The following is a 23,023-nucleotide window of genomic DNA, read 5'->3' on the forward strand; positions in this document are numbered from 1 at the left end:
TACTGGCGGGGGTTTTATAATATACTGTCTCCGCAGTATCTAATAATGGTGCCAGTTTTATGTGAGGTAATTCTTGCTGCCCAGGGCGCCCCCCCTGCACCCTTGCTGTGCCTTGTGTGTGTGTGTGGGAGCAATGGCGCGCAGCGCGACCGCTGCGCGGTACCTCATGAAGATCTGAAGTCTTCTGCCGCCTTTGAAGTCTTCTTGCTTCCTATACTTACCCGGCTTCAATCTTCCGGCTCTGTGAAGAGGACGGCGGCGCGGCTCTGGGACGAACAGCAAGGACGACATCTGTATTCCGACCCTCTGGAGCTAATGGTGTCCAGTAGCCTAAGGAGCAGAGCTCATCAGTCCAGGGAAGTGGGTCTGCTACTCTCCCCTCAGTCCCACGATGCAGGGAGCCTGTTGCCAGCAGTGCTCCCTGAAAATAAAAAACCTAACAAAAGTCTTTTCAGAGAAACTCAGTAGAGCTCCCCTGTAGTGCATCCAGTCTCCTCTGGGCACAGGATCTAACTGAGGTCTGGAGGAGGGGCATAGAGGGAGGAGCCAGTTCACACCCATCTAAAGTCTTAGAGTGCCCATGTCTCCTGCGGAGCCCGTCTATACCCCATGGTCCTTACGGAATCACCAGCATCCTCTAGGACGTAAGAGAAATTTGATATAATGATAAATCTTTACTCACTCAAGTTAGCATACCCTCCAGCTGTACCTTTTTTTATGGTCTGTACCGATTTTTGGCTCTCTAAACTTCCATTAACAGTATAGGAAGCCACGCTGCTTTCGAATTTGTACCGATTTCTATGTGTAAAATGTTGGAGGGTATGAATTAGTTCAATTATAAAGTAAATGACAAACACCAAACAAGACACACTGGTATGCCAATGCCACATGTGTCATCATCTATTCTAGGCACATTGCAGGGGAATAAACCTGAGTGTAATATGCTCTATAAATTGCTTCTCTGGCAAAAAAAAACTACACATCCCAGCAGCAGCAGCAGCAGCAGTACAAAGGTAACATAGATACAACCCTAGTATGGTAGATGCTAGCACTGTAGTGACATCATCAACTGGGGACAGAGTTAGACTGGGCTCTGGAACCTCCCCCAGCAGCCTGATCACATGTATACAGCAGTCCTGGTCAGTGTCGTTGTCTCGTACTCCCTTGATGTGTGCTGCAGCAGCTGTGGCAATGGCAGGATATTTGCAGTGAGAATCTCTGCTGCCCCTGATACGCTGTTATATAATCTTGTTATATAATCCTCTCTCTACAGCACACTGCTCATCCTTCCCTCACCTACCTGCTTCCAGGCTGTTATGTCACTACAAGCCCCAGCATGCTAAACACCTGCCTGTTAAGGAATTCTATGTGTACTAGTTCTTAGCAGGTAATCCATCATGTGTTATTCTGTACATCTCTATATGTTTTAACTAGTGAAGGAACCTTTTTTTAGACACATTATTTCCCTTTATATGCTGCAATTATGAACACCCGTTACCAGCTAATGTCACCATATAATGGAAAGCATCATGATCTCACACAAATGAAAGAGTTTTGTAGAAAGAGAGTAAAATGCAATTGGGGTGATCAACCAGCCAAAAAACAAAACCCCAAAATAGATTTTGTTTTCCTCTTGCAATACGTATTATAAACCTAAAATTTTTATTTTTTATACTAGGAGGCATGAAGTTAAGAGTCCAGTGCTGACTATCTGGGTAAAATATTTCTATTGACTTTTTTTAAACATTTGTGATTAACTTTATCATTTTAAAATACATCAAACAATTTTACATGGAACCTCATTCAGAGGAACTCTTCTTGCACTTTGGAACATATTTATGCTGGCTACAATATATTAAATAATATTTTATAGTAATGAGCAATGTGCAGACATTCATATTCATGTAATCTAACTATACAAAGTAAATAAATGGTTGCAAAAAGATGTGAAGTTGCATCACCGTTTAGGCCTGTGGTTCCCAAATTTTCTTGAATCACAGCTCCCTATAGTATTAGCTTTTGTTTCACGACACCGCTCGGCCAAAGGTTTCTTATTGAGAAATTCAACAAAAATTATGAAATTAAGTAAATTGTGTCATCCTTAGGGTCAGTTATGTGGTGCTTGACAGGGTTGTGCTTCTGTTTGTTCACATATTTTATGATTGGCAGCCGCCACCACTGGTTTTGCCTATCACATGAGCCATAAGTCATTTGATTTGGTCCTGGACTACCAACCCATGCAAGCAGAGGTGCATCAAGGGAGGAGGCCCATGTGCAGATTCCGTCTGGGCCCCTCCCTTTTTTGGCGGCAGAGCAATAGACTCTGGGCACTGGTGTCACTAGGAGACCTTAACGCTGTCCCAGAGTCTATTGTACATGTGCAGATCTCTAGGAAAATGGCGTGGTGGCCATTTTCCTAGTGATTTTCCTACTGCACATGTGCGAAATGCCAGAAAATGGCTGCCGTGCCGCTTCCCTGATGGTTTCTGCAGCACTGCTATCGCCGATGCGGGACTCCGTAACACAGTTTTTCTTGCACCTCAGAAGGCTGCGAGAAAAACTGTGTGCAAACTCAGCACTTTGGGCATCCAAATAGTAGTTAGGATACCCAAAGCAGGACTAAACCCTGTCTGTTTGGGCAATATTCATGTGTGCCCAAATAACAATTGAATAGTGACAAAAAAGTCCCATTTAGATGGAAAAACTAGACGTCCAAAACAATTTTGTGATCACTATGGGAAGTGATCACATTATAGTGTATTTTTCTAAGGCCCATAAAATAAAAAGTATGTTAGGAAAAGATGTTTGAAGAGATTTATGTCCTGTAAAGACTGTTTAAATAAAAGATTACATCAAAATGTTAAATTTTTCTTAAATTGTGTTATAGTGTAGAAAAGTGAATGTGAAAACAATGTTTTTCAACTTACATGGCTCTTTATTTTATGGCTACAATATATTGGGATTTTGTTGTATGAAACTCAATAAAAATGTAAATGCCCCTAGATAGATTTATTAATAATAATAATAATAATAATAATAATAATAATAATAATAATGTCATATTTACACAGTTCTTTAAATTCACAGGAGAAAAACTCCATGATGATCCTGTCATCCAGGATGCTTCGAACATGTATGTCCATCCACAAAGCGGTACCCAGGCCCAGTATTCTTGTGCATAATTCCTGGGCTTGCTATTTTCATAAAAATGACCACTGCACGAAGACATTACCGAGCACTAAATGGGCTCCCAGTAACCAGACACTAAACCTTTCTAGAAGAACCTGGGGTCCTATTATGTCTCACGCTGCACTTTTGAAGACCTCACCTCATGTTTGGACAAAGACCGTTTTTTCTGCAGCTGGAATGGTTGAGGCGATGCCAAAAAATGTCCAACCTTACCTAAGACTTATGAGGCTGGATAAACCTATAGGTGAGAGTTCTTGAAAAGTCAGAAATACACATTCCATGTGGTCAATTCAGTTGCAGGCAATGCCCACCCTGTGCCGTTGGAACACCAGTAATGGTACGCAGATTTTTCCCAAACCCGTGTATTTGCTTTTGAGGATCAAGGGTTTAGCTTGCTCTTGAATTGACCCCCAATACAGATGCATGTTGATATCCTCTTTTAGAGCTTTGTATAATGCTGGCCAGTCAGGCTGATACTGCTGGCGTACATGAGAAACTGCTTCCAATTTGGTCACACTCTAAAGTCTAGACTGTAATATTCCACCGTCTGTAGCCAGCAAATGCTGCAATATGACCGCAACAGATTCCGCAGTGCTGTAATGGTACACAAGGAAAAGCAACATTTGAATTCAGGTCTGGGGCTACACATACTGAAATATCAAGCCAGTTACTATAATATTGCAGCGTGTGTGACCATTTTAGGACTTTAATTATGCTAAAGTAGTATTTTTCACCATCATTGTAATAATGCCGCAGTCATTGGATTGGACGAAACTTGCATTAAGTATGTACTGTACATTGCATATGTACCAAAAGGGTGTAGTAGGGACCCCGACTGCTGGCATACCGACAGCTGGGCGAGCGCAAATGAGCCCCTTGCGGGCTTGCTGCGCTCGCCACGTTGCAGGCACGGTGGCGCGCTATGCGCTATCCATTCTCCCTCCAGGGGGGTCGTGGACCCCCAAGAGGGAGAAAATATGTCGGTATACCTGCGGTCGGGATTCCGGCACTGGTATGCTGGTCGTCGGGAGCCCGGCTGCCGGCAAACAGAAGGCCACCCATACCAAAACTGCCGTGTTGCCTACTATATACAGCTTTATGATTTATCATCTAATATGCAATCCCGATGAATATTTTGCATCTTTTATGGACTTGATGTTTTTGATTATACTAATCTAAATCTAAAACTAAACCTATGCACTGGATTGGAAAACAGCTCCTTTGCGAAGAAGGATGATGATATACTATGATGTGGTCTGATTTCCACATCTTTGATCTTATTTGCTTACTATACACTTATACACTAGCATATTTTCTGTTTTGTTTTATGCCTTTCAGGAACCTGGTTGTTGTACTTGCCCTGCACCTGGAGTATTGCTCTGGCAGCGGAGGCAGGCGGCCTCCCTAACTTATATATGCTGGCCCTGTTCGGCACTGGTGCAGTACTCATGCGTGGTGCTGGGTGTACTATTAATGATATGTGGGACAAAGACTTTGATAGAAAGGTAGGGTACATATACCTCTACGAAAACATGCAATACCTTTTCAATTTACTTGAAGATATGAGTGATATATTTTACTGTTACAGACCCAGCTCCATTTACTAATAATGTGTCTTATCTGATAATAATAATGTTGATTTATGTAGTGATTTCCTCTAAAATACTGGCTCAAAGCACTTTTCTTTGCAAGAGAGAAACTACTGTATTTTAGAAACAAGGCAGCCATCTTGGGCATGCTACAATGGTTACAGTGGGTGATGCAAAACATGAAATACAGAGTACTATAAACCCATAGAATCCTTATTCCACCTAGGACAGTACCTGGTGAGGCAGCCATCTTGGTCGCACTACATAAGTTACAATCAATGGGCAGTATCTGCAATATGCGGTGGTATGATTACACTTTGGGGGGTTACAATATATAAACAACAAAATAACCACAATATCATTAGTTCCACAGATTGTTCATCCTACTTGGGGGAAGATGTACTAAGTAGTGAAGAGACTGGAGAAGTGAGCCAGTGGAGAAGTTGCCCAGCTGCTCTGTATAATTTTATAGTATACGAATTACAATTGTTACTTTCAATGCTGATTGGTTGCCATGGGCAACTTCTCCACTTGTCACTTCTCCACTCTTTTCACTGCTTAGTAGATTTCCCCCTAAATTACAAGTTGAAGCAGCCACAGTGGGTGCCTTAAATTTGTTACAGTGGTTGGGATAACCAAAACCTAGAGATGTGATATACATTGGAGTATTATAAAATAATGAAAGTGAGATTATAGGGCACTGATACTCACAAAATCATCATATCCACAGATTGCTCATCTTACCAATGAAAGTACTAGATAAGGCAGCCATCTTTGGTTATAGCGGGTAGAATAAGCAATACCTAGAAATGTGATATAAAATACAGAAAGTGAGATTCTAATATTGGTCATCCTTTGCAAACATGTACTAGGTGAGGTGAGGCAGCCATATTGGGTGCACTATGTTGGTTACAATGGGCAGGATAAGGAATACATGGAGATATGATCCATAATGGCGACATACAAAATGCAAGAAACATACAGATCATTTAATCGGGTTGGGTATGGAATCCCGGCGGTCACAATACCAATGCCGGCAGCAGGGGGAGTGCTAGAAAGTCCCTCTGTGGCTCGCTGCGCTCGCCACAGGTTCTATTCCAACTCTATGGGTGTCATGGACGCCCACGAGTTGAAATAGCCCTGGTGCAGCTGTCGGCATTCTCGGCGGTCGGGATCCCGGCATCGGTATTCTGGCCGCTGGGATCCCGACTGTCGGGATATTAACTACATCCCATTTCATCCTACCCATGAACATCATGGCTCGGAAAGTAATTCCTAGAAATATGAAGCTCAGTGGGTGAGGAATAAAGCAGATACATGGAAACAGAGTGTGTGTGTGTGTGTGTGTGTGTTGGCAGTATGGCAGTTTGAAGTTGGATATCCTAGGAAACACAAGACTCCTGGGGCAAGATGGTAGGGTACCAGTCCAAGTTAGTCCAAAGCCTCGCTTTCAGTTTTGAGCAAGCAATGATGCTGTGGTCCAGAGCGTGTGAAGAGCTAGGTGCAGCAGAGGCCGTGTGTGTGTGTGTGTGTGTGTGTGTGTGTGTGTGTGTGTGTGTAGACATAGATGTAATAGATGAGTTAGCAATATGTAGTCGGCAAACTAAATGGTACAGTAGTAGTAGTAAAGGCAGTAATATATAATAATATATCTACAAATGTGAAAATATAACCGTGGCTAAGTAACTGATCCATCGTGAACATAATATTATAAATGTACTCCAAAACAAACCTGTTAAGTCTTTAAAGTGCCCAGTGAGCTCCCCACGTTAAAGTGGCCAGACCTTGTCCAGATCACACTGAGATCAATGAGTTCATCTTAAAAATAGGAACACATATAAATGTATGACTTCCTGCTGGTGAGAAATTGGTCAAGTCCAGCTCATTTCAGACATTTCAGTTCCCATAAGGAAAAGTATGGGAACTGTATCTGTATCTCCTGATGCTTTTCCAGTTCCAGCCACTGTTTAGAGTAAGCAAAAACAGAGCTACAGTATAGGGCCTCATTTAGAGCTAGAGTGTAACATTTATCAAAATGATATTGTGCTGCGGAGGGACAATTGTATAATGTGCAGATTGCTTAGAGTTGTGCGGAGGCACGGCCAAGCTCAGCGCTACATCACAGTGTAATAAAGCTGCCCGCTATGTGTGTGCTAAACACAAGAGCAGGTTACATTTTTTTCTTCATGCTAAAATAATTAGCATTTGCACCCCTTGTGTTGTAGCATGTTTGTCTAGATGCACATTAGCTGTGTTTGCTCCTGTAATGTTATTTAATGTAATCAATGTTGTGATCAATTATTGGACCTTATTACGTATCCTTACTTCTTGTGAAAGTTCACTGTGATATCTAACTTATCATGATCTTGTCACAAAGGTGGCAAGAACGGCAAGCCGCCCTATTGCAGCAGGAGATATCTCCCATTTCCAGTCATTGGTTTTCCTTGGAGGACAGCTTAGTTTGGCTTTGGGTGTTCTCTTGTGTCTGAATAATTATAGGTGAGCAGCCCATATTATTCTTGTACTGTCTTTTATATATATATATATATATATATATATATATATATATATATATATATATATATATATATATATTGTATATATAATAATACAATGTATTGTTTATATTGGAGTAGTCATTATTACCTGAATAACTCTGGAAGGATCATTCATTTTGGAATTATTATTCACATTTATTAGCAGTGAATTATCATCAAGATACTATTTTGTACTATGTTGTATATGTCGTTATTACAAATGCTTTATTTATAATGTTTTGTTTCAATACTAATATATTAGTATATACAGGTTGAGTATCCCTTATCCAAAATGCTTGGGACCAGAGGAATTTTGGATATGGGATTTTTCCGTATTTTGGAATAATTGCATACCATTATGAGATATCATGGTGATGGGACCTAAATCTAAGCACAGAATGCATTTATGTTACATATACACCTTATACACACAGCCTGAAGGTCATTGTAGCCAATATTTTTTATAACTTTGTGCATTAAACAAAGTATGTCTACATTCACACAATTCATTTATGTTTCATATTCACCTTATACACACAGCCTTAAGGTCATTGAATACAATATTTTTAATAACTTTGTGTATTAAACAAAGTTTGTGTACATTGAGCCATCAAAAAACAAAGGTTTCACTATCTCACTCTCACTCAAAAAAGTCCGTATTTCGGAATATTCCGTATTTCGGAATATTTGGATATGGGATACTCAACCTGTAGTAACCATTGCTTAAAGCTTTAAATTCCCACTTAGACAACTGTAAAAGACCACACCAAAGCATTGTAACAATTGCTACAAATTTTTTTTTTTAAAAACACAATGAAAGGTATCCAATTATCGGTGAAAATTCACCAGGTTTGAAAAACGGCGATATTTTCACACATTTTTTTGCCAATTATTTGTTCTGAAAATCCTATTAGGACACTCCCCCCAAATTGTTAAAAGAAAACTATTATCAATGCCCAAGTTTTAGCTTCTTTATTATTATTTATTAATTGTTGATATGTGTCTATACATTCTACTGTGAGGAGCGTTCGCCATAACACTAAACACTGCATTATACCGCTTTTCCACTAAAGTCCTGGGTCAGACCCCTTTCCACTGCAGCACCGATCCAGGTTATTCCCAGATCGGCGCCATTCACACTGCAGACGGGTGCCGTGCTGGCGATTGGAGATGGCATCGTCTCCTTGTGCCGGGAAAATGGCTCTCCGCATGCTGTGAATGGGTTCCAGGTCAGAAGACCCGGATTACCCATTTGCATTGCAGCAGACCCGGGTTCTTCCTGTATAAAACCATGCTCCGTACCTGGGACGGATTCCCAGGTGACTGGACCTGGTTGGAGCCGTTTCCACTGACAAAAATCTCGGGTTCACGCGTGCTCATGTGCAATAATCCGTGATTTTCAAGCCAGTGGAAAAGGGGTATTAGTCATAACAATAAACTGTCATTGATTGATATTTTTTAATAAACGCGCTGAAACAATAGGGATTTTCGTATATTTAGAAAAAATCCATAAAAAGCAGCATTTTCAATAAATAACAAAGTCCAGTGATACCTCAACATGCCATAGATCAAAATCATTTAGCTACAGGTGTGAACTGAGAGATTTATTTTTTCTTTTTTACATGGCTCTTTTCTGTTTATTTTTTCTCATATTTTTCTTTTTAGTATTGCGCTAGGAGCTGCTTCCTTGTCACTGGTACTTACCTATCCATTAATGAAGAGGATAACATACTGGCCACAGCTTGTACTAGGTAAACATAGTCCTATGTACAAAACATTTTATTTCATTATTATCTAAAATTCATCCCTGTCTGACATATGTAAATGGGATCAGTATGATTTATTGGCGGCTGGGATGCCGGTCGTCAGTATACTGACAGCAGCATCCCGGCGCCAATATGCTGGCAGCGGGGTGAGCGCTTTCTACGCAGCTGGTTCGGTGGCTCGTTTTGCTCGCCACAAGTTCTATTCCCATTCTATTGGTGTCATGGATACCCATGACAGCTGTTGGGATTCCAGCATCGGTATCCTGATTGCCAGGATCCTGACAGCCGGCAAATTAACCTCATCCTGTGTAAATGTTAAAAAGCATATGTGTGTGTGTGTGTGTGTGTATATATATATATACATACATACATACATACATACACTTTAACTATATGGCACTTGGCACACAATTAGTACATCACATTTGCCCAAGCAGGGCCTGATACAGAGTTGGAAGTAAATTGTGCATATGATGCTACAAAGTTGTGTGTATGCATAGTAATACACATCTTGCAGTGCGACTATCCTATTTGTATGCCTGGTTTGCCACTAGTCACCAACACCAGTGCATGCTTGCACTTTCCTTATACTACAAAAGATACATAGATCTGTTTATGCTCATGTCTAACTCTGCAATACCCGCAGTTGCGTTGTCCTGTACTCTGAGCTTTGCCTATATGAAAACACACTTTAACAACCCAATTATGCCTAATCAGTTGTACAGTATGTGTAGAAGTGCTTCTACACTCTGAAGCGTGAGCACTGTGAAAATGCACAATTATACTCCACATCAACCCCACAGTGACTACAAACAGTGCTTATAGATTCTCACGTGCATTCCTGTCTCTCTCTAATGTGCCTTAGCTAGTCATTACGGGATCAGTATGGTATCCCAGCGGTCAGGAGACCAGCACCGGGATCCCAACAGCTGGAATACCATTGGTGAGCGCAGCATGTCCCCTCGCAGGCTCGCTCTACTCGCCGCGCTTCAGGCCTGGTGGCGACCTTTGGTGACGTGGACCACCACCAGAGTGGGGATTTCGACCGCCGGTATTTGACTGGGTGTCAAGATTCCGGCGTCTGTCTCCTAACAGCCGGGATCCCGACAACCGGCAAATTGACTGCCTCCCGTCATTACATTGTGTAACATACCCAGAGCACGGCCATTGCTCCATGCAGCCATCTGCTCCACAGTCTTCTCACAGGGCCAGACTGACATTGTTCCCTGTTCTCCGTAACAAACTTACATCATTAAAAAGTAAGTATACCAAAGCAAAATTGTTCACTGTGCTGATTAAAAGAATAATCAACTACTACTCCTGTATTATTATATTACACATTATCGATTTACTGTGAAATACAGACGTCAATAGTATGCAGTTAGGTAAATTCCACTCCATGAAACTGGCTGAATGTATATTTTATAATAAAAATGAACCATGCTCAGCGGAAGCAGGTGTCTCTGGTGCTTGCTGCAGAAGCAGGTGTCTCTGGTGCTTGCGGCAATTGGAGTATGTTTTTAAGGGAGTGGTCTTGGGGGCAGCCTATTGCTCTGGAAGTGCTGAGCATTTCCAGTGTGGCTTGACCATGCTATTTTGCATTCCCAATTACCTTGGTATAATATGGTGAGATATGCATTAGCTGTTGCTGCTGCTGTAAGACCAGACTCTGTAGTCATCAGTAGGGACAGAGAAATAAGAGGGTAATTCGGATCTGATCGTAGATGTGCTAAATTTAGCACAGCACACCTACGATCATTTACTCTGACATGCGGGGGGACACCCAGCACATGGCTAGTCTGCCCTGCATGTCAGGCCCTAGACACACAGGTGCAAAAGCATCGCACAGTGATCAGGCAGAGGCGATCGCAGCCCTGAGATGCTTTTAGCCTCTGACTGGGCTCCCCGGGGGGTGGTACGTGCAGCGATCCAGTCTGAATTACCTCCTAAGACGGCACCACATTTTATGGTAACACATTATTGCATGTGCAACAGGGTATTATGATGAACTCCGTAATTTTTTGGTGCATTTTAGTCATCTCAAATAATTGGGTGTTAAGTATCAAAAGTTTCAGTTTGGTCTGAGTTCGGTATATCATGGTAATATGTACATGGCAGTAGGCCATGAACACATAAAAACATTTGCCCTTTCATGTCTGTTACCTGTCAGTATGGTGATATTCTGGCAATGCTGCTAATATTTATGGAGAAATGCAATGATTGTTTTTAATTCTTTCATCAAAGGGCTGACTTTTAATTGGGGAGCCTTATTAGGCTGGTCTGCTATAAAGGGATCCTGTGATTGGTCTGTATGCCTTCCTCTGTATGCCTCAGGAGTCATGTGGACACTAATATATGATACCATCTATGCTCATCAGGTAATACATACGCAAGCTTGGACATTGTAGCCCTGTGTCAGATAATAAAGCTAGCTTCCTTTTTTTTTTTTTTTTTTTTTGTTACTAGCCAAAACCATTTGACATTATTTTGAAATGACAATGGTTTACAGTTGCAGATTTTACCTATGGGCTGCAGGACTGACAACCACAACCCCCCAGGAAAATCCTGTACTGCTTCACTGTGACTGGCAGTAACTTCCTATTGGAAGTTCTACCTGTCAGTCACAGACAAATCAGGCAGTCCCACTGGGAAGTGTTTCCTCGCTCCGGGACTGCCAAACCAGGCTGCGATTAGCAGAGAGCTGTAGGAAGCCACTCCCTGCCTGATCGTCAGCCCTAGCCGGCTTCTATGGGCTGCAACCAATGCAGTCTATAGAAGCTGGGGTTTTGCACATGCGGCTGATGGGCTGGCTGTCTCCTCTCCCCTCTTCGGGCAGGCACGGGTAGCGGCAGCTCCCCTACCTCAATCAGGTAGGAGCTGCAGCTGACAATGAGACATTTGTCCTGATTCAGAATCAGTTATCACTTCACCAAAGTTGTAACATAAACTGCGCTTAAAACACTGTAACCTTAACACTTTTCAACTGGACAAAAAATGATGCTATATGTATTTTTAGGATAAAAAAGATGATGTTTTGGTTGGAGTGAAGTCGACAGCATTGCGCTTCAATGAACAGACAAAACCCTGGCTGAGTGGCTTCAGTGTAGCCATGCTCACCGGACTAACCCTCACTGGACTAAGCTGTGACCAGACTTTGCCATATTATGCTGCTGTTGCACTTATCGGGGGTCACCTTGCACACCAGGTAACTTTTACAGTAATAGATGTTTCTTTGGTGTTGATCATATATGTTTCAGGGCAGTGTGCAGATTTTCTTCATATATCCTTTCTTTTACAATGTCCACAGTAAACACAATAACATTATAATAGTATTTTATTTGTAATAGTACTGTTGGGCTCATTTATCACTGAGTGATAAATTGCACCAGCCAATCCGCTCCTAACTTCCATGTCACAGGCTGTGTTTGAAAAATGAGAAGAGGTGATTGGCTGGTGAAATGTATCACTTACTGATAAATGAGCCTGTATAAATGATAAAATGTAAGCTACTTGTTAATCATTGTAGTAGGTATTGTGTGTGTTTTATTTGTGAAGATGACTGATAGATGAACCAATATAGTACATATTAACGCAAATATGGAAACCTTTGAGAATGCAAAATATGGAAACCTTTGAGAGACGAAAACCCAGTCTGTTTGGATCAATCTAGAAATGACTGGACCTGGGTGGCCACTCAGACACCACACAGACAGCACAAGTTACTGTCGCAGATTGAGCATAATGATGCGTGGCGCAGATGACTCGTATCGGACCTGTCTTTTGCCTTATCACCCTAAAGATTGTGTCATCATAGTTTTATAGTGTACTAGATACTTAGGATTAGTGTTTTGGGGCAGCTAAGTCGGTGATCTAAATGGCGTTATTTGACTTGATTTAAGGATAGGTGTATGTGGTCATCTGTACTCACACAGCAACAACATAATAGCAACATTCTGAGAGCAATTACAGTAGATAATGTTTGCAAGATCTACAAGATATCGTTGCTAACATTGTTCTATCAATCACTTATGGGCCCACACACTGGACGATATCTAAGAATGATATATCATTCATATTGTTTAGTATGGAGGCATCGATGATGAACGATGCGTGTCTTCTCGTTGGTTTTTCATCGTTTTTCATCGTTTTTCAATGCAAGCCAATTTGGACGATATCGACAATCATTCATATCGATCATCGTTCAAATCGCACTAATCGGCCAGTGTATAGGGCCCATTAGAAAAGGCCACAAGGGTTCCATTGCTCCATAAAATGTTTAAGTGGACAGCAGGATACATGAGAACTGACAGTACATAAATTCAAATAGATCAATAATTACAATGAGCAGTTGGTATAATGATGTAGAAAAGACAAGATAGGAGGAACACAATGGTTTAAGAGGGCAGCAGAGGGCATTGATTGCATAGTATAGAATGAAAATGTAAGTTTTAAGGGCTGAGAGGCTGTATACAAGTCAGATGGACAAGCGGGGCATTCCAGGGGTTAGGGGAGTCGCCAGAGAAATTCTGAATGGAAAATGTTGAGCAAGGAGAAGGTGAGGCGGCAATCAGAAGAGCGAAGAGGTAGGAGGGTTATGTGAGGATATAAGTTTGGAGATGTAGGGAGCAGCGGTGAGGTAAAGAGCTTTATAGGTGAGAGCGAGGAGTTTGAATTTAATTCTGAGCAGAATAGAGAGTGAGTGGCAGAGAAGGGTAGCAGAGGCAGAGAAAACAGAGGAAAATGAGGCAGGCAGCTGAGCCGGGGACAGATTGGAGAGGGGGGAAAGTGGCAACAGGAGTACTGTAGATTACAGTAATCAAGGTGGTAAAATATGAAGACCTGAATGAAGTGTTTTAATATATTCCAGTGAGAAAGAGCCTGATTCTGGAATTATTGTGGAAATGGAAGAAGCAAGATTTTGAAAGGCACTGTATGTGGGGGAAGAAGGAAAAGGCAGAAGCAAGAGTAACACATAGACATCAGATTTGGGAAACAGAGGATACAGAGACGTCTTCAGCAGAGTGGGACAGGTTGAGAATAGGGGGACCTTGGTTTGGGGAAGTAATGTGGTGCGGATGGATTAGCTATCACTGCTGCTTCTTTAGTAGCTGTATATAGTAGCAGGAGACGTCTATTACATGCAGATACTTACTGCAATAGTAATGATCCGAACTGCGTGTAGCATCAGATCAAAGCATCCAACAATGTGCTGTTTACGGCACAAGCCACCCTTCGCAGAAGTCAGGAAATCTTCCTACAACGGTGATCCCTGGCCTCTTCCCACCCCCTAAACGGCAGAGACACAAACCCGTCGACGCACCCTCCCTGCAAGGAAGAGAGGTAAATTTGGCTATTGTAGGCATACTGGTAGTTCCAAAAGAACTGCCAAAATCACTGAGAGATTTGTAGAGGGAGAAGAGAAGGGGGTCAAAGACAGAACATTTAGGGTGACCGCTATGAGAAGGGGAACTGGAGGGAAGGTGGAGGTGAATGTAGATGCAGAGAAGGAACAGTTGGACAAGTAGGAAGCAAGCAAGGAGAGAGCACATTTGCTAAGCCCAATGGATTTAAGTTTTGGAAAAGTAGTATGGTGGTCAGCTGTGTCAAATGCCACAGTGAGGTCGAGGAATATAAGAATAGACAACTGGCCTTTAGATTTGGTCATAAAGTAGATACTGTATCATTGATCTTGGTGAGGGCAGTTTTGTCGGCATGAAGAGAACAAAGTAAGATTTCTTTTTCGTTTTACTTTCTCCTTCATACTGTGTAAGAGCAAGTCCTTAATAATCCTTTCTTCTTTGTAGATTTATACCCTGGATATAAACAGTGCAGACGATTGCTGGAAGAAGTTTAGTGCAAATCGCAGTGTGGGTTTTTTACTTTTTTTAGGCATTGTGTTTGGCAACTTGTGGAAAAGACAAGACACAAACGAAGTCCAGAGGTAACTTGGAATTTCGGCCACAAGCTTAGTGAGTTTGTGTTGGATGACGCTTTGCTCAGAAACACTAAAATGCGTTAAGTTTCTGGATCAGTCTGCTGGAGATCATACTATACAATCAGTCACTATGCTACTACTATCCATCTGCAAAGATCAATTACATATATTGGGACACTATTACCACCATTTCTGCATACCAATCAGAATGTAAAGGCTTTTGCTTTGGATACCAACAGTAGTAGAGCTACATACATATGTAGGAGGGAAGCAGCCTGTACTGCCTGTCTAATACAGCAGTCTGGTGTGCCTAAGGACAGTGGGCCTAATTCAGACCTGGTCGCAAGCAGGCAGTGTTTTGCAGTGCTGCGACTAGGTAGTCGCCACCTACAGGGGGAGGGGGTAATCGCTGTGCAGGGGTGCAAATGCATGTGCAGAGGGCTGCACAAACAAAAGTTTGTGCAGTCTCTGCACGGCTCAGGATTTACTCAGCCGCTGCGACGATCCGGCCTGGAGCTGACGTCAGGAACCCTCCCTTAAAACGGCTGGACACGCCTGCGTTTCTTCGGACACTCTCTGGAAGCGGTCAGTAGACACCCACAAACGGCCTCTTCCCTGTCAATCTTCTTGTGATCGCCGGTGCGATCTCTTTCTTCGGTAAGTCCATCGCGGAGCATACACATGTGCAGTTCTGACCTGATCGCTGCGCTGCAAAAAAAGTAGCGTGCGATCAGGTCTGAATGACTCCCAGAGTCATTACAGCTACTATTGTATGGTGAGTCTTAAGGGGGGTACACTCGGGAGATTTCTCCCGGTGATGTGTGCTGAGCGATCTAGCACAATCCGAGTGGGGGACATCGCTCATTTCACCAAACCGTGAAGATTGCTTAGAAATTAAGTGAACATCGCACCATGTATACCCCCCTTTATGCAAATGTACCCAACTATCTAGTGATCCCATTGCAATGTATTATATCAAATTAGACATATATTACATTACCAGTACTGGGCGTTTGGTGACTTGATGCATACAGATGTGGATTTAGACCTCATGGGGCTCTAAACAAGATACTGATTTAGAGCCCTCCTCCCTCAAACAATCCTTAGCACTATATTTTCATTACTGATGTATGCCCCTTACATTATTTTTTTTCCTCCTTATATTTTATTACTTTCCCTCTTAACTGATTGCGCCATGTCCTCTCACCTCTAATTTCCATTATTACACCACTCAGTTACTGCATTTTAGATCAGGGATCCCCTCACTGAATGAAACAGGTTCCCATACCCCATTATTACACCCTCACTGACTGCATTATATATGAGTGACCCAGTCTTACTGATTGTAGCAAGCCCCTTTATCTAAAATACACATTATTATCCCCCCTCACTGACTGACTGCATTTTATAATACCCATTATTACACCCTACAGTCAGGTAATGTGTTGACTATATATCAGTGCCTTTAGTGTGTCGCCATTATATCAATGCCTTCCCCTCCCCCATCCTCACTAATTGAAGCAGGCACTACAGTCAGTGAGGGTGGTAGGCATTGATATATAATCAATAAAGTAACTGACTGAGGGGTTTAATAACGGGTATTATAAAAATGTGGTCAGTCAGGGGGCACTGATATGTAATGCAGGCACCCATACCTTATAATTCCACCTCACTTGAATTTGAAGTAGATGTTATACAAAATAAAAAAAATACAATACTAAAAGTACATTGGAAAATCTCATGTTTTTTCTCTGTGCACACCCCGGCCTCTCTCTCTCCGCGTCTGATGTCACACACACACGTGTCATGACTGGTCACACGCACAACACTGCAGGACTGGATACACAGGCGTGCGCTGGAGCCGGCACGCAAAAGCTGTATAATCCACTGACAGCCTGCAGGGAGTATTCAGCCAGCCCAGCTCTCGGACAATTTCGGCAGCCTTGTCATTGGGCCCCCTGTGAGCAGCTATTAAAATAAGTTTCTCTGAGTCCATAGGGGACGCTGGAGTCAGTACTATGGGGTATAGATGGGGTGATCAGGTGAGCCGGCACTTTAAAATTGTCAATGTGTGTAACTGGCTCCTCCCACTCTATACCCCTCCCCAGGCCAGTTTTATAAATGTGCCCGGGAGAGCCAGTCACTTCCTCTGGCGCTCCAGAGATTTCTTTGAATTGTATTTTACTTTTGAATATTTCTTCAAGAAACTACAACAGTCTGGCAGTTGGCTCTTGCCAGACTGCTACGTGAGAGCTGCTGGGGAGACTCTGTACCACCCTGCAGGGTTTGGAGCCCGAGTCTCCGGCTGTAGGGACATCAGTCCCTGGGGACCTCGCATCCAGCAGTTCACTGCTGATATGGAGCGCCAGCAGCATGGCTGAAGAAGCATTACGTGAGTATTGTCCAGGGCTCCGTTAGTGGGGGTTCCCGGTTCAAAACTGGCAGCTATAGCTAACGGTTAACAACTGTAGGCTGGAGGAGTAATCTCCAGCACCTCCCGTATAAGTACTTGTGCAGTTACCGTTTGCTCTAACATCGTAGTGCATAGTGAGCTGTGGCTTCCTGCATCACTCTGTGTATTATCCGGCAGCAGGCGGGCTAAGTGCAAACGCTAATGTGGAAAGGGCGGCTGGTAGGATCCCGCGGCGAGAGTCGCAACTATTTAGTTACTGTTAGTCGCCGTCGGTTGGCGGTAGCGTCCCCATCCTGGCGGCAGCGGCTCCCAGCATGGCCACAACACTCGGAGTGCAGGGACTCGGACAGTCTGATCGGTGCCTGCACGGGATCCCACGCGGGCAGTGAGTACTGGGGACAACCGCTACATATAGTGGTGCCCGCGGCGGGGGAGTCTTGCATCAGCCCTGCCTGCCAGCCAGTATTGCCTGTGTGTCATTTACCACCAGGGGCTACTCTCTCTGGACACGTCAGTTAAACAGTGCTTTGTACAAATTGCATCTAAGCAATTTAAATTTAGGAGCCATGCAGGTGGGGACGGAGCTATGCTCCGTAGACTCAAGTCTTCTGGTAGCTCCGAGGTGAGGGCTCCTGCCTTCCAATTCACCACTGAGAGTTTAATTCCCCGATTTCACCCACTCTCCGCAAGAAACACTGCAGTCTGCTCATGATTACATTGTATTAACACGCTTGCTAGGTAGATCAAGTGCCCAGCTCCTCACACTGAAACTGTGGTTCCACCGGTCTAGGGAGATTCCTAGCCTCTCCATAGACAGACAACATCTTGGATTTCGGTTCCCTAGCTGGTTTGGGAAAGGATCTTTACACCTTTTAATGGAGGTTTTTTAATTGGCAAGCTCTGTATCCTAAAGGTTGAGTTCCCTGCCCACAATGAGGTCCCCTGCACACAGACAGCCAGATGACCCAGTGGTTAGAGCTCTGGCACAGCATGTTCAGGATCCCTAGTTCAGACCTCACTCGGACCACTTGTTAATAGCGCTGGCAGCTACGTTACATAAACTGGCACCCAAGCTTATATTCTAGAGATAGTGTGTGTGTGTGTGTGTGTGTGTGTGTGTGTGTGTGTGTGTGTGTGTGTGTGTGTGTGTGTGTATGTATGTATATATATATATATATATATATATATATATATATATATATATGTATGTGTATGTATATATGTATGTATGTGTATATACAATATGTTGTATAGTTATGGAGATAGATATATATATATATATAGATATATATATATATAGATATATATATATATATATATATATATATACATACATACTGTTCTTGTGGCGATAACTCCATCGAGACTTGGTTATTACTTTCCGAGACGTTTACAAATGGGGTTGCTGCCTCGCAGCACTCACGCTTTGCTATAACAGTGTGGAGTTTGTATGTTCTCCCTGTCCATATGCACTTTAACACAGATCCTTGTGTGTTTCATTCCTCTACTAGCCTGGTAGTTTAGTGACGACCAGTGTTTATCGCTTTTCTGCCTTTTGACCAATATCAGGGCACTATATGTTCTTATCAGTTTCATATCTGATACGTCTTTCGGAGAGATTTATACATGTAAAAAAAAATATATATATATCATACAAATTCAGCACTCACCTAATATTAACACTTCAAACTGTAATTCATCTGAATTCAGGGAATGTTCCAAAATATTGCAATAGTTTGTTAAGCTGACCAGCCACTTCACGGCCATTCCCATTTGGTCAGTCCCTACACTAACTTTTAAAAATCTGAGCATTGCTCACAGGCATCTTTTGGCTTTTAAATACACAGTATGCTTCTATCATGGGTTTGGGCCCTGTCTCACTCTTTTAAAGAGACAGGAACCACACCCAAGCATATCAGTTAATAAACACCTGGGGAATTTCTTAACATTTAATTTACATATGGACAATAGGGGTGCAAGAAAAAGTGCGATCACAAACATTTTATATAAACAATAGGCTAGAAGCCACAGCACTCATACATCCGCGGTGCCAGTGGTATTTGTGACCACATTTAAATAAAAAAATCATACAAATTCAGCACTCACCTAATAGGGAGATCTCTCGTTATGTTTGTTTTTATTTACCTCCTCTTTTGGTCGGATTGCTGTCTCTCCTCGGGCACAGTTTCTTAACTGGTCTGGGGAGGGGTATAGAGGGGGAGGAGCCAATCACACACATTGAAAATTTTAAAGTGCAGGCTCACCTGATCACCCAATCTATACCCCATAGTACTGAATCCAGCGTCCCCTGTGGACTCAGAGAAAGGAATTTACCGGTAAGTACCAAAATCCTGTTTTTTTGGCACACCAAATTCTTGTTGCAGTTGCTGAAAAGATTTAAATGCCTGGGAAACATATATTTGTTCCAGGGACACTACCTCCACTTCCCTGACCTGCAGCAAAGATATATCAAGGAGCCTACAAGTATGATATTGAAGTATCAGGGTCCCATCCTTGTCCCCGAAAGATATGTGTAGTCAGCCTCCAAATTTGAACAGCCGGTTTGATTAATGAAACCCCCATTGCTATCACATTATCACTCAGCAGCAAATCATGTATTCATTCCCATAAATGTGCCAATTGCACTGCATAATAATAAAATGTAAAATGGTGAAGTGCCAGTCCCCATGAAGCACAGTAACCTGGAAAGAATACCCAGCTTTAGATGGACTCTCCGGATGACCCAAAATTAGGGAATTCACCAAACCACCTCTTTGCTTAACTACTTTTTGAGGATTATAAATTGGGGAATGCTGGAAAACATAGGAAGATTCAAATGTTTGAAAAGTCAGTTGGGAGTCTGTTTTTTCCTATCTAATAGACAGGAAAAGACAGACACCCAACCGACTTTTCAAACATTTGAATCTCCCCCACGGGGCGGGATTTAATTCTTTTCACCCCTTTCCACACCCATTCTGTGTCTGCCCTCGGGGGCATGGTATCATTATTTCAGCTTGCTACCCTTGGAGTAGCGAGGCACCCAACCATTTACACGGCTAAACCTGATTACTATGGGTGCGATATGCATGATAACAGGGATCATTTTAGACAGGAGATTGGGCGTGATATCAGAATTTTAGGTTGTATAACCATTTTAACAAGGTTCACCCTGCTAAGGACTTAGAGCTGGATGAATATACAGTATCCCAACACCTTCCCACAGCAGGTGGAAAACAATCCTTTTCCAGGGGTGACAAACAGGAGATGATGCAGGATAATTCAGCTAGAAAGCTCACAGACTCGTATGCTACTCCGTGGGCCTAATTCAGACCTGATCACTAGCAAGCAACTTTTACAGCCCTGTGATCAGATAGTCACCGCCTACAGGCGTCCCCATTGAATAGACAGAAATTGGAGGAGATTGACAGGAAGAAGGCGCTTGTGGGTGTCAACTGTCCATTTTCAGGGAGTGTTTGGAAAAACGCAGGCATGTCCAAGCGTTTTCAGGGAGGATGTCTGACATCAAATCCGGTCCCGGACAGGCTGAAGTGATGGCAGCGGCTAAGTAAGTCCTGGCCAGCACAGAGACTGCACAAGATCTGTTTGTACAGCTCTGCTACACATGCTTTCGCACGCTTGCACAGCTAAAATACACTCCCGCTGTAGGTGGCGACTATCTGATTGCAGGACAGCAGAAATCGCTGGCCAGCGATCAGGTCTGAATTAGGCCCCTGGGCCTCTCAATTGGAGTCTGTATAGTGTCAGAGCAGTTTCAGCAAATCTGATTATCTATTTTGCAGTAAGCATACTAAACATCTTCTAGAGTGGCCACCAGGGCCAGATTGTACTTCTGGCATATGCCAGAAGGTCTGGTGGGCCGCTCCACGTTTTGTTCCCCCTCCGCCATCCAAAGTACCTGTTTTAAAGAAATATGAGGGCGTGCTGCGAGTCCACGCCCCCTTTCACACACACACACACACACACACACACACACACACACACACACACACACACACACACACACACACACACACACACACACACACACACACACACACACACACACACACACACACACACACACACACACACACACACACACACACAAATATGCCAGGGCCGGAAGGCAGGTCCCAGTATGTACCTGATGGACGCATTTGGTGGGAATTGTCACCAGCCCTAACTCCCTAACCTCCGGTGATATATTGGTGCTATGCACCTTTTGGCATCTTGCTTTCTATGTGTTTTTCCCTACTATGTGACTTTTTATTTTATTTTTACAAACAATAATGTAGGCTACATGTTTTACAACCAAACTGACCCTTATGCATATGAAACCAGATGTTGTTTTCTTACTTTTCTAGTTCCTGAAATGAATAGCATATAAGAGTTACTTCATCCACATAATGTTGCCCTTATAAGAAATATCTGTGACTGAACCCTCTGTATACTGCTGGTTGTGATTGCTTTATCTTTTATAATGTATTGCATTATATTTTAGAAATATAAAAACCCTACATTTTTTTTTTTTTTGGTGCATCTAGAGTTTTTGTATTAGCGCTACAGTTTGGATAGCCTTTCCAATGTCATTCACAGGTGCGTGATTCCACGTATATTTTTATCACATTACATACAGAAAAGACTGATCAGATATTCCTTTTTCCTTATCTTTTATGCAGAGGTCAGACATTCATACCCAGAAGAATAAAGCTTCTTTTACACTTTATAGAAGTACATTACATTTAATCACTAACGTTTTTTTTTTTTCTATTGAATGATACACACAATATAGGTCTCTTCATTCTGGGTAAGTCCCTAAACCAGAGGTTCCCAAAACGCGGTCCTCAATGCACCCAACAGTCCAGGTTTTAAATGTATCCATGCTTGGCCACAGGTGACTTAATTAGCACCTAAGTAAATTTGATTTAACCATCTGTGCTGAACCATGGATACACCTAAATCCTGGACTGTTGGGTGCCTTGAGACCCACGTTTGGGAACCTCGGCCCTAAACAAAGCATAGAAAAAAATTATCTAGGCTTACTCTAGCCAAAGAGTATAACTAATGGGTGGTGATAATTTTCAGGCAGAAAACTTAGAAAATAGGGAGGTGTGGCCCTTTATACTCTGCCACTGTGTCTGTTTCCTATCCAGACTAGGGATGGCCATTGGTATATCTTCCATCGATGGTTGCTACCTATGTTGAGTACAGCAATAACCATTGATAGTTACTACCATCAAATTTTTAGCACATACATACACTGAACAGATGTGCTGCTTAGGTGGCTTCCGCTGCACTATCCCTGCTGCGGCTGCTCCGCTAGACTCATGACTGTCTCACCGCAAGCTACAGTGTTGCTCAATATGTCATTTAGTGGAGGGAGTGGGAGGGGCCAGGGGCCATGCTGCATACTCCAGCTGTGTGTACTATGGGCGGGGCTGCTGACAGATGAGCTTGGCATGTCAGGTTGCAGGTGGAAGCACACTGAAATAAAATAAATCAATAATAAAAAAATCAACCATCGATGCTGGAAATGATCCAGTTTTATCCATCAATGGTAAAACTAGTTAACATTGATCATATACCAGTGATGG

The 23,023-nt window shown here is 42.7% G+C and overlaps 1 protein-coding gene across 1 annotated transcript; it reads left to right on the top strand.

Annotated features, from left to right (window-relative positions):
• Positions 1–1,682: 1,682 nt before the first annotated feature.
• On the top strand, positions 1,683–18,531 carry COQ2 (coenzyme Q2, polyprenyltransferase). Its single transcript, XM_063919783.1, has 8 exons — positions 1,683–1,715; positions 3,088–3,433; positions 4,528–4,694; positions 7,156–7,277; positions 8,981–9,066; positions 11,326–11,459; positions 12,098–12,286; positions 14,886–18,531. Exons 2-8 carry the CDS (start codon positions 3,100–3,102, stop codon positions 15,024–15,026), a joined length of 1,173 nt encoding a protein of 390 aa, XP_063775853.1. The 5' UTR covers positions 1,683–1,715; positions 3,088–3,099; the 3' UTR covers positions 15,027–18,531.
• The last annotated feature ends 4,492 nt before the right edge of the window (positions 18,532–23,023 follow it).

Source organism: Pseudophryne corroboree, chromosome 1, assembly GCF_028390025.1.
Source record: "Pseudophryne corroboree isolate aPseCor3 chromosome 1, aPseCor3.hap2, whole genome shotgun sequence".
Taxonomy (NCBI): domain Eukaryota; kingdom Metazoa; phylum Chordata; class Amphibia; order Anura; family Myobatrachidae; genus Pseudophryne; species Pseudophryne corroboree.